General features: G+C 46.0%; 1 protein-coding gene across 2 annotated transcripts in view; it reads left to right on the top strand.

Moving 5' to 3' along the window:
• Positions 1-12998, top strand: part of RASAL3 (RAS protein activator like 3) — a 286096-nt gene that overhangs the window by 179636 nt on the left and 93462 nt on the right. For both annotated transcript variants that reach the window (XM_078682087.1, XM_078682079.1), the window contains exons 4-5: positions 8747-8844; positions 9963-10045. In XM_078682087.1, coding sequence (XP_078538213.1) covers positions 8747-8844; positions 9963-10045 — 181 coding nt within the window. The remainder of the gene's footprint in view (positions 1-8746; positions 8845-9962; positions 10046-12998) is intronic.

Below are 12998 nucleotides of genomic sequence, written 5' to 3'. Positions count from 1 at the left end.
GAATGTGGGTCCTTCGACGGCGATCGGCCCTTCGGCGTCGACCGTTCCACACTCCTCGACGTCGACCGGTGTCTACGCCTCGACGTCGACCCCGACCAGATGGATGAACCGCGAAATCTCGACGACGAGCGATGTCGCCTCGACGGCGACCTGGATCTCTTAGATCGCCTCGACGTCGACCTCTTAGACCGTCTCGACGTCGATCTCTTAGACCGTCTCGACGTCGACTTCCTCGGCGCCGGAGACCTCTTCCGTCTCGACGGCGACCCTGACGACGAGGATCCCCTCGACGACGATGACTTCGACGGCGAACGGCGGTGTCGCCTCGACGGCGAGCGCCGACGCCGGGTCCTCCGATGTCGTCCACTCGACGCTGACGTCGACGACGAGGAAATCGACACCGGCTTCGACGGTGGCCTGAAAACGTCCCTCGACGTCGACGGGCGACGTTTTCTCAACCCAGAGCCCTGGGGAGACCGGGAACTGACCGTGGACCTTCCTCTCGACGTCGTGGTCATAGCCACTGACCCAGACGGAGATTTTGGACGAGAGCCGGACTTCCTGCCCCTGGGGAGCCCCCCAGAGGCCTCAGCATGGGCAGAAGGATCCCCTCCTGACCCACCTCGAGCCTTCAATCTTCTTTCTTCAAGTCCCTGAAGTCTGATTTTTCTCCTGTCCTTCGGGGTCCTTCCAGAGAAGCCTCTACAGATCACACACTCCTCAGGGATGTGGGAAGAGGGAAGGCAGAGGATACAGACCTCATGGGGGTCTGATTTGGCCTTCTTCCTGGAGCACTCCGGGCATTTATCAAATAATGCAGGCATTATTGACAATAAAAGAGTGCAGAAACCCAAGAAGAAAGTCACCAAAGTACTCTGAAAGCACAAAAATCGAATTTAGTGCAAAAAACACCAACAAAACCCTTGAAAAGGGAGAGCTCAATGCTCCAGGGTCCTGCTTGCAGGAGCCGGAAAAAAGAACTGAAACTAAGTTGGACCTGCTATGCATTCTGGGATACTGAGAGAAGGTTCTGGAAGGTTCCTTAAAGGCACAGTATCCTATTTAAGCCACATAATGGCAGCCTATGGGGCTTGTCTGTCCAGGTTCTTCTCTCTATCATTCCTGAGGGATTTTGCTGTTAAGCAAGGGAAATCTGTACAGGCTTTGCTGTTTTGTGGATTTTGTGGTGGAATTTCTAGTTGAAGTACTGGACAGTGTAGCCTTTTTTGGCTGCATTATCTGTCTTTAAATTCTCTCTTAAGTGTCTATGCATTTCTGCATTTTTTGACACTGTAAGAGATTATTTTTGATTGCTCCGGGGTCCACGCACATGGGCGGGACTATTCCCTAGATTATGACTATACACAGAGATCCCCTACTACAGAAAGTCAATTGTGTACCTCTTACTCATTTCCAGGCCTATACGAGGCGTGTTGACATTGATGCAAGAAGCAGCTTTCGGGAAGCTGAACAATGCTAGAAACCACTTCCTGCAAAGAGACCGATAACTCTGAGTCCACCCCCTAACTACAGGAAAGCATCCACTGCGAGCTTCAGATAAACCCACATCAGCAGAGACAGAGAGAAGGACAGGGCTCCAAGCAGAAAAAAGGTCGTGTGTGCTTCATGTACTGGTTTTAGTGTTGAATCAGAGCCTTATGACCAGTTCTTGCAAGAGGTAAAGGGGTCCTTAAAGAGGAAACTGTAATCCATCAAAGATCAAGTTTCAAGTTTAATGTTTATTGCTTGATTAATTAAAATCATCACAATACCCCCCCCCCTACAAAAAATAATAAATGAGTTTCATCTACTCACGCAGCTGGAAATGTCATTGTGCAACGTTCATAATCCATCAAAGATATAATATACAAGTAAATGCTTTTGCATAGGTTGAGTGCCTACTTTTGAAGGTATTCAAAGCTGTACTCCTCTACAAATTTCTTACAAGGACTATGATATTTGTTCTTTCCTTTCTCTACAATACAGTACTGCTTCAATAGTTGTACACTACACCTAGTTGTTTGCAAAGTTTGAGTCAAAACTTCGGATTATAAAATCTCAAATTAACAGGATAACACCATGTTATAGCCTCTAAAAAGACAACCAATCTCAGCTGTAAGTCATTAGGTGCCGATCTAAGAACCATACAAAGGCTCATGGCCATGTTGTGCCAAGTTCTCTGATTTAGGAGTGTGGCCCTTTTTGACATAGACATTTACAGTGAAGGCTGAATACATACATGTGAATCAAGAGACACATATATCGCCATGCACACTGCCAGCCTGTCTGTTGTTCCCCGTCGAGCCTGCAGCAAAGATGTTTCATCCTGTGGCTGTCCTGCCTCCAAAGCCTGGGAGGATGGCCTGCCTTTAATAAAGACTCAATAACTCCTGTGGAACCTCTGTTTGCAGGCCCCCTGTACCGCGAGTGCTCTGAGACGAAGAAACCTGACACCTCAAAAACCCTCTGCACCCGGTCGCCCCGGCCCGAGGAGACGAGAATCACCAGCGTCCCCACATCCACTAGCATCGCAAAACTTGAACCCTACTGTTGGTTCAGCTTGACTGGCCTCACAGTCGAAACCTGCAGCCTCTATTCACGCACACTGATCCCCAGAGACTAACATTGCACCAATGCTATATTGCACTGCTGCACCCAAGTGCCGCTGGTGGTGACCCACTGGTGCTGCCTTGGAACTTGCCTAATACCCACCTTAAGTCCCAAAGATTAGTCTGTAAATCGCTGTACTCTATCTGAATGCCAAACTTGTTTATCCTCCAATAGGATGACGTTGCAGCTTCTGAAAAATGAACCGTCAACTTTTTAACCGAAAAAGTATTTCTCTTGAAAAATGTACTTACCTGATCATATTGATTCTGGTGCCCAGATATATATAACGATACGTGGTATTTTTATAAATGGGTGTGGATCTCGCTATTGAGTCGTGTGCATATAGATTTTTCTTTTTCATGTGTGCATCATTAGTTGACCATTGTTTGCATTTGCAGATGTCTCAGAGTCCTCTCTGATACACCTAATGCTGCTCGACCACACTACCCCGTAGAAGAACTCCTTCGGATTGCTAGAGCAAGCTCCTGCCCATTCATGAAGGAACCCCTGGACTCTTTGCACAATATGCCTCACTTTGGTATATCATATAAAGAGTCAGCTTCCTACACCTGACTAAAAAGAAAACAAAATAGTTTCAGCTCCAAGCTACTGACCAATCACCTACACATTGACTACCTGGAGGAAGTCCAAGGCCGAACAACCAAATTAGTGCTTTGGCAGAGCAGCCTGACTATTGAAACTCGGTGACTGGTCCAGTGCACAGCTACTATGCCACTCATCTGCTGCAGTATTTCTGCTGAGCAATGAATAATCCACCACACCTCTGTAACAGAAACATTTAACCATGAACACCAAGCCAGAAAAACAATAAAACAGAAAACAACCCTTTTCTCGTTTTTTAAGTTTAGGGATATTATTATTGGTGACAAAAACGCCAGGCATTTTTTAAATGCTGTCCTAATTGAAAAGGGTTGGAACATTTTAAGGCATAGACAAAGTGGTCATCTGCCCAGGGCCCCTACCTGCCAAGGGCCCCACCAGGGAATGTAAACTTGCTCTTTATCTAGCTCACTCTCTATTTCCAAATCTCAGCCTTCCTCCTCTCTATCTATTTCTACTTCTGAGCCTCTCACTTTTTGCCAGTGGCATATTAAGGATTTTTGGGGGCCCCGGAAAGACACATTTCAAGGGTTTTTATGTGAACCCCGTTTCAGAAAGTTTGTTTGGCAACATACAGGCTTCAAAGAGCAGAAAAATTACGAACAGGGGGCCCTGAAATATGTCTTGCCCGGAACCCCACAAATCCTTAAAACAATACTGCTTGAAACGATGATAGATCATAGTATAGTTGAGTGTGTCTTTTATGACAGTACTGTAATGGTAACATGTATTGCTTTTTGGTTTATGTATCTCATATTGGGTAGAACACTGATCTAAATGAACTAAATAAGCAGTCTTGGTTGATAAACCGAAAACATTTGAGAAGTTAATGGTCCTCTCACTGACTAAGCTTATATTAGTTTGACTAAGCTTAATATAGTTGAGCATTTATTTAGGAGTGCTGTGAGGCATCTGTGAGATCCATTTGAATGTACTCTCTAAAGCCAATGAATCTCTGTGATAGCTGCTTAGCACGGCCACTGAACATTTAACCTTAAAAATCTATACTGTCAAACTCCATAGCTCTAAACATTTTAAACATGAGACAGTGGACTAACTGTAATGCAAATAACATTTTCACAAGTCTGTACAACTGAGGTAGAACGTATGTTAAAATTCCACCAGATCTCTAAAAGGTGCAACAGAAATTTCAAACCAAAAACAAATGCCATTTAAGCACGTGAAGTCAAATTATGAAGATGTGGAGATGAGAATATTACATTTATACTTACCTTTGTAATACTTACATACACAAGCTTGTGGGAGTTGATATTTTGAATTGCATATTTTGGCAGAACCATATTAAAAACGTGATCTTCTGCTAAAACACCCAGCTTCCTCCCTGCACACCCACCCATAAAAGCAGTCAGTGGTCCAAATTTGGTACATATGGCATTTTTAGCTGGGACACAACATTTTTTTTTCATTAGGTCGGGTCTGGGCAGTGCATGCGCTGCGCTGCAAGCCATGCCGTATTGGAGTATGTACTTATAGCCCCGCCCACTCTCTGCCCATATTTGTCATTTGCTCGTGTCATTGTCCTTGTAAAAGCTGGCTTCTGATTCGTTATCAGGCTTGTTCATCCCTCCTTAGTACCGCCTTCTCTTCATTTGTAACCTCCCATGAGGACTAGCCCTTTTACTTCGGTTGTTACACGATATGTCTTTTTTAGTCTGTAAGCACCATTTTCTTTAATGAGTTTCTCTTACTGCAGGAGGGCAGGAGGATCTCTTGTGCGCAGTTGTGACCACTGGCTTGTTTATAGATCTCGCTTTTATGAGAGTTTAAGCTATTGGCATTGTGAATGACAAAGTCTTTTATTTGTGTTTTAAAAACCAAAACATAAATAAAAGGCATGGTCATTTACAATGTCAATAGCTCAAACTCCCGTAAATGTGAGACCTATTGCATTGCAGATGCTTGTTTTTCATTTGTTCCCAGATGATCATTGGAAGTGATGTGACATGGTTAGTCCAGATTTTCCTACAATTCTCATACTAAAGTGACAGCTTCCACTCTAATGTTCAAGTTCGAAAATTTGTATAGCGCACTACTCACCCAGAGGGTCTCAAGGCGCTTGGGGGGGGGGGGGGGGGGGTACTTTACTTATCGAATATCCAAGTTTTTAGTTGCTTTCTGAAGGAGAGGTGGTTCTGTGTAAGGCGGAGGTGGGTGGGGAGAGAATTCCAGGTCTTGGCCGCTAAGTAGGAGAAGGATCTTCCCCCATGGTGGATCTATGGATGCGCGGAATTGCGGCGAGGGCTTGATTGGACGAACGTAGTTGGCGGGTGGGGGTGTAAAAGGACAGTCGTGTGTTGAGGCATTCGGGTCCTAGGTCGTAGAGGGCTTTGTGTGCGTGGGTGAGGAGACGGAATGTTATTCTCTTGTTGACGGGGAGCCAGTGGAGGTCTTTCAGATGACCGGAAATGTGAGCTTGAAGGGGGATGTCAAGTATGAGTCTGGCTGAGGCGTTTTGGATGCGTTGGAGTTTTTTCTGTAGTTTGGCTGTGGTTCCGGCGTAAAGGGTGTTTCCGTAATCAGTCGGCTTGTGACCAGTGCGTGGGTGACCGTCTTTCTTGTTTCGGTGGGGATCCAGCGGAAGATTTTTTTGAGCATACGTAGGATGTTGAAGCATGATGATGAGACGGTGTTGACTTGTCTGGTCATCGAGAGGGAGGAGTCCAGGATGAAGCCTAGGTTACGTGCGTGGTCCGTAGGTATGGGTGCGTTTCCCAGGGCCGGTGGCCACCATGAGTCGTCCCAGGCAGCGGGGGATGAACCTAGGATGAGGACTTCCGTTTTGTCCGAGTTCAGTTTTAAATGGCTGTTCTTCATCCACTCGGCTACTTCTTTCATTCCTTCGTGTAAGTTTGTTTTGGCGGTGTTTGGGTCTTTGGTGAGGGAGAGGATCAGCTGGGTGTCGTCTGCGTAGGAGATGATGTTGAGGTTGTGTTGGCGTGCGATGGCTGCGAGGGGACTCATGTATATGTTGAAGAGGGTGGGACTGAGTGATGATCCTTGTGGTACTCCACAGATGACTTCGGTGGCCTCTGATATAAAAGGGGGGAGGCGGACTCTCTGGGTTCTTCCTGCGAGGAACGAGATGATCCAGTCAAATGCTTTTCCTTGTATTCCGACTTTGCTAAGGCGTTGTATGAGGGTGCTATGACAGACTGTGTCGAAGGCTGCGGAGAGGTCGAGTAGTATGAGGGCAGCTGTTTCTCCGTTGTCCAGTAGGGTTCGAATGTCGTCTGTTGCTGCGATGAGGGCGGTTTCGGTGCTGTGATTGGCTCGGAAGCCGGACTGTGAGGGGTCAAGGGATTTGTTGGATTCGAGGAAGGCGGCGAGCTGACTGTTGACGGCTTTCTCAATGACTTTGGCAGGGAATGGAAGGAGCGAGATGGGGCGGTAGTTCTTAAGTTCAGTGGGGTCTGCTGTGGGTTTCTTCAGAAGGGCGCTGAGTTCGGCATGTTTCCAGCTTTCCGGGAAGGTAGCGGAGTTGAAGGAGCAGTTGATGACGTCACGGAGATGGGGTGCGATGATGGAGTCTGCTTTGTTGAAAATGTGGTGGGGGCATGGGTCGGTTGGCGATCCCGAGTGGATGGAGTTCATCAGGCGGATGGCGTCTTCAGTGGTGATTGGGTTCCAGTCGCAAAGGATGTTAGAGGGCGGTTTTGGTTCGGAAGTGACTGGAGTGGACTGGTCTTCGGATTGGTTTCCAAAGCTGTTATGTATGTCGGCGATTTTGTTGTGAAAGAATGATGCTAGGGAGTCGCAGAGGTCTTGGGAGGGGGTGATGTCGTTGGTGCCGGCGGTGGGGTTGGTAAATTCTTTGACGATGTTGAATAGTTCCTTGCTGTTTTTGGCGTTGTTGTCAAGACGATCCTTGAATGCTGATTTTTTGGTGGATCGGATCAGTTGGTGGTGTTTGCGGGTGGCGTTCTTGAAGGTGGTCAGGTTGTCAGTGGTTGGGTTTTTTCTCCAGGCTTTTTCGAGGGTGCGACAGAACTTCTTGGATTTCTTAAGGTCGTCGTTGAACCAGGGGGCTTTTTTGCTACCTTGCTTGGTTTGATGGTTTTTCAAGGGTGCTAGTTCGTCGGCGCTGTGGGTGATCCATTTTATGAGGTTGGTGGCAGCTTGGTTTGGGTCCGATGATTTGGTGGGAGGGTTTGGTAAAGCGATGTGAAGAGCTGGTCGGTGGTAATTTTGTTCCAGTTTCTTCGGGAAATAGGTTGTGGGGGGTTGTGGGTCGTGGTCTTTTTGTAGTTGAAGTGAACGCAGCTGTGGTCAGTCCAGTGGAGAGCTGTGGTGTGGTTGAAGGAGATGTGCTTGCTGGAGGTGAAGATTGGGTGGAGCGTGTGTCCGGCAATCCCGAACTGTGAACACCTGCAACTAATATCTGCAACTCACTAACAACGCAAGACCAAGAGAGACATGTTCACCTTCTGACTAGTGAGCATTGAGGACATCACTGTCTTTGACTCACACACCTGCACAAGGACTGGTAGGGAGAGGCTTCCAGAGAATGCAAAAGGTCTACACTTGTTCCTCAATCAGAAGAACCAAAGTCTTAAGCACACTCAGCAAAGCTGGATCGAGTCTCAAAATCAGTCTTCCAATGAGACATCTCCACCTATGACAGGGTGTACTATAGGTCGTGAAATTTGACTCTACACTTAGAGACAGCTGCATTCACAAGAGTTTGAAAAGAGCCCTTGATGTCCAGGTACCTACTACGTATGGGTGTCCAATTAAGAGCTATTCTAGTGTCGGAGAACATTAGTAGCCCTTGGGACAGGGTACCTGAGCACTTTACATACATTAACGTTCATCATTGGTGTTGGAAGTCAAACTTGTAGTATAAATAAACACGAAGCAGGCGTGAAGAATGAGAGGAGGTTTATTTTACATCCGTTCTTCATGTAAGTTCAGACGAGAATGCCCAACCTCCTAACCACAGTACTGCCCCAGAATTCTACATATTCAAAGCACAACAAGATCCCCAACCCCAGAATTCTACATATTCAAAGCACAACAAGATCCCCAACATTCCCAATATACACGAGCTGATCACGAGCCGTGACATAAGCAGCACGCTCGTGACAGCTCGCATTACATAAACAGTTCCCAACAACTGGGGCATTAGAAGTTGTACAATTTCAAAATAAAGCGAGAGTTTAGAGAGAGATAGAAAACCAAATCTATATCATGCTATATTTATGTAATTAAGATAAGAACGAAAAGCAACAAGGAGGATAACAATATTTCCTGCCTCTCTGTGATTTCCACAAATGCTGGTTTGATATATAGGGAACATTTCTGTTATTAACACAAGTAAGAATACGTGATCCATCAGTGAGTGAAATGTGCAAGCTGTTTGTGAGTGCTGAAAAGGAAGACATTGGGCCGCACAATAACAGCTCTTCTGGAGAGACAGCTGATTTCACAGTATACAATATTATTCCTTCGCCTAGCGGTGCCACAATTCATCTATGTTCATTCATATATTCCACAGAAACAGCCTCCACGCTGAAGACTTTGAATGGTCCAAAGTTTCCCAGAGAATCTCTGGATCAAGAAATCATTTCTGTGAATCAGCCAAACAACGTTAAGGTAATGTCTGTTTTGAAAACATCACTACTCAAACAAGTGTGCATTACAATCCCTGCCAGCCAGAGGAGATTAGCAGAATAATGTCTTAATGGCACCAGCTTTGGTCACTGGTCATACTAATTACCATACTTAAGTGGTTAATTAGATTGGTTGGTAAAGAAAAATACTCCTATCTTTTTAAGGAAAGGCTAAATCCGGAGCGAATGCACCCGCTGTAGCTTCTCTACTATAAGTATAGTTTGCTGGAGTAAATCCAGACAGTGATTCTAGTCAAATTTCTCACTTTCACCACAAATTGGAGAATTTGTTGTTACAACCAGACTCTAAATCAGATCCTTAGCCATCCATATTTTATCAAAATGGGATACTCTGTCACAAATGTGGAGGTTGTCCTGTCTGCTACATTACAAGTGCATTATAGCCTACAGCATCTACAATATGGCAGACAGGATATCTCTCATGTACTGTAGTCTAAATAATGCCTTTAGTTATGTTAAGAGGTGACTGTGATCAAATGGAAGAGCCTAGCTCAGAAGATGATGGCAATATTTGTCCAGGAATCAATCTGCCACCAAGATCCACCATAACTAATATATCGGATGTAAGTTTGATCTGCATGATGAGATGTATTCTGTATTGTTTACAGATGTTCAACCACATTGAGCCATAACTAGTTTATCAGTTATCACAATGTATGTTCTTTGTTCTGAGCCCCAGCAGGTCAAGTTCTGAGAATGTTGCTTTGCTCAGTGAATATGCAAACAATTGACTGTGTGTGGCTATTTCGGCTTTCTACTACATCTGTTTAACTTGCTTTGTTTTCAGTACTGGCAGTAGAGCCATCGTTACAAGTAAGTGAGAAAAATAACTTATCCTTCCACCCTTTTTACCATTTTCTGTGGTTCTGGTAATTCTGGGAGTAGGAAATAACAGGGGTCCCTGATTTTAGGAAATAATATTAGCTAATTATTCACGGTACAGTGTATGCTAAGCCTACAACGCATGGACACCGTGGTAAAACATCTCACTGATACAATATGTGAATGTACCTTTTCTTACCAGGAGTAACCTCCATGGTGTTTATTCAGCCGAAAACTAAATTACCTTTTTAATTTCAGGGGTTACTTTTGAAAAGGACAAAAAGAAAACGACCTCCTTCCAAGCTGGACTTGTCAGCAACTTCCTTATCCGATGGCGAACGGTAAACATAACTGCTTTTTAGGCTCACAATATTCAGGGTTTGTTCAAGTCTTGTCTTCTGCCCAACCTTCTCCAGACTAAGATGATACAGAGACGATAAGCTGCAGTGCGTAAGGTTGAAATGCAGCAGAAAAGGCAGGAGTCACAGCCAGACATGCCTATTTACCAATTTGTATGGATCATAATTAGTGACTTTTGTTCATATTGATAGCAAGAGCCATGCCTTAAGTGTTTTCCAGAATTGGAAGTGAGTGACAGTACCCCTTCTTTGAGTAGGCATTGAATTCCAGAGCTTGCTGTCTGCACAGAGAAAGAGGCTCTGCCAAGTTAAGCCTTTCTGAATGGCGATTCACTCAATAATGAACAAGCTTTGAGTGCAATGATCTTGTTTGGTGGTAATATTGGATTTTTTGTTGGCGGAAGAGTGGGCCAGTCCCATGGATTGCATAATGAGCTATTCTCGTTGCTGTAAAGATGATCTTTCTAGCTTTTGGGAGCCAGCGTAGGGAGACAAGTCCAGGCGTTATGCAAGTCTGCATAGGTAGGGTAAGGAGCTGTCTGGCCAATGCATTTTGAATCGTCTGTAATTTATGAAGTTTTAGTAGTTATGCTTCTTAACATACTCCCTTCGCATAGTTAAGGTGGGAGCAAGTGCAGCACTCTAAAGAAGACTGGCACTCACCAATAGCCTTCAGCTGTGGGTTTCTTATTCTTTCTTTATTTCGGCCGATTTGGCCATCAAAGATAGGCAAAATAAAACTTTTGAAACAATATAAAACATCGCAAATATGCAGGAACACATGTTATACAGTATAAAATCATTTCACCTTGAGAAATAGATACTACTAGAGTGAAAACCGATAAAAGACCATACGTTTAAAATTTTGATCTTATAGTTATGTGAACAACTGCGACTTTAAAATACGGGTGCGAGTATGCCATACATTTGTTAGGAATTTAGCTAATGCAAACACTGTTGGACCCGAGACATCAGTTTTTAAAATTCTGTACATCGGGAGGTACTCCCTACAACCAAAGTTTCTGATGAGTGGTAAAAGCCAGTATTTCCTTGCGGCTTTGTAAGTAGGGCAAAACAAGACCACATGTAAATCACTTTCCTCAGCACAAATGCACGCCGGGCATTGCTTGGTAGAGGGCAGTCTTGACCAGGAGCTAGTAAAGGCCCGCAGAGGCAGTGTGCCATATCTCCATTGGAGGAATAGTTTCCTGGCCAGCACGGGTGTCATACCATCCAAAACCCTCTCCAACCTGTATAGATCCTTGCTATGCATGAATGCAGATGTTAGTGACCCCTCACCCTGGCATTCCATGACCCTAGCTAGTTTCTGCTCGTGGTAAGCGTTGGCCAGGACTCTTCGTGGAATCCCTAGTGAAGCATTAGCTGGATCGGACCATAGGTCGGGGAACCCTAATCTCACACAGGACTTTTTTATCCATGGGATCTGTAGAGCTTTGGGGTGGATTAGAAACTCCCTCAGTTCCGCCCTGTAGGTAGAAAGTTCTTCACTACTCCATAACCTTCGCCAGAAGGCTATGGGCCTGAGACCCAGTTCATCTGCTATTGGTCTCAGTCCCAGGTCCATCCTCAAGGGGACAATCGGTGTACTAGACGGGAGTGCAACTAACTGTCTAATAAAATTGTTCTCAGTTGTAGACAAACTGTGGGAAGATTTGTGACCCCACAATTCCGCCCCATACATGATAGCACCCCTGGCCTGTGCCTTATAGATCTGGATGACCGGCGCCAATGGACGGTATGTGGAATTTGTCATCATGCGTGCGATGCCACCTGTGGTCTGCACTAGTTTAAGGTTAGCCCTAGTCTGGTGTGTTCCCCAGGACATGTTTTCATTCAATGTTACACCCAGGTATTCAAAGGTGGAGACTCTCTCTAATCGTGATGATCCCAGTATGGGGTTCAGGCGTGATCTTTTGGTTGGGTTCAGGACCATGTACTTTGTTTTTGTAGCATTAATCTCTAGCCCCCTTTCCGTGCAGAAGGACACAAAAGAATCGAGGATCCTCTGTATCCCCATGGTGGTTTTGGACAGCAGCAAGGTATCATCTGCAAACATGATTGCAGGGACCCTGCTGCCGTTCAGCTTCGGGGCATCAGTGTATTCAATGCCGTTGAGATGGGCGATTACCCCGTTGACAAAGAGGCAGAACAGGGTCGGTGCCAATACACAACCCTGCCTAACCCCCCTGTCAACGGGGAATCTGTCCGTTAATTCCGCAAGCTTCCCGCATCTGACCCGGGCGTAGTTGTTATGATGGAGTCTCTGTAAAATTGTCAGAATGTCCGGAGGGACCCCCATCTCAGCCAGAAAGCTCCAAAGTTTCCCTCTGGGCACCAGGTCGAAGGCCGCCCTCAGGTCCACAAATATTGTGTACAAGCTGCTTCTTAACATACTCCCTTCGCATAGTTAAGGTGGGAGCAAGTGCAGCACTCTAAAGAAGACTGGCACTCACCAATAGCCTTCAGCTGTGGGTTTCAAGTGAAACATGACTCAGTAACCCTCCTAGTGTATTCTGTTCAATGTGGTCCATTTGGCAAAATTGCAGTTCTTCCAGTGAAGCAAAGCTTATGTAGGGTTCTTCCAAAAATTAAAAAACATTTTTAGGGGCGTGGCTAAGATGGCGGCTTAGCAAGACGTGTTCTCCGGAGGCTCCCCGTCCCCGTTCCCCAGACCGGGCCTAAAAGCAGACCGCTTCGTCTCTAAGCACCTGTGCCGACAGCCGAAGGCACACAAGACACCCACGGGGTGACCGGGGGCCCCGACGAGACTCGGGGAACGGAGGAGTGACCACCGAGGCGGCGGCGGGCCGATCGGTGGCGCGGGGAGCAGTGATCCGGCTCCTGCAGTGAGGGGAGCGAGCGGGCCCCACCCCACGACCACGAGACTGGGTTGCCGCGCCGGGAGTCCCCCCGA

Source organism: Lissotriton helveticus, chromosome 1_1 (assembly GCF_964261635.1).
Source record: "Lissotriton helveticus chromosome 1_1, aLisHel1.1, whole genome shotgun sequence".
In the NCBI taxonomy this organism is placed as follows: Eukaryota; Metazoa; Chordata; class Amphibia; order Caudata; family Salamandridae; genus Lissotriton; species Lissotriton helveticus.
This window is presented reverse-complemented; position numbering and strand designations above follow the sequence as displayed.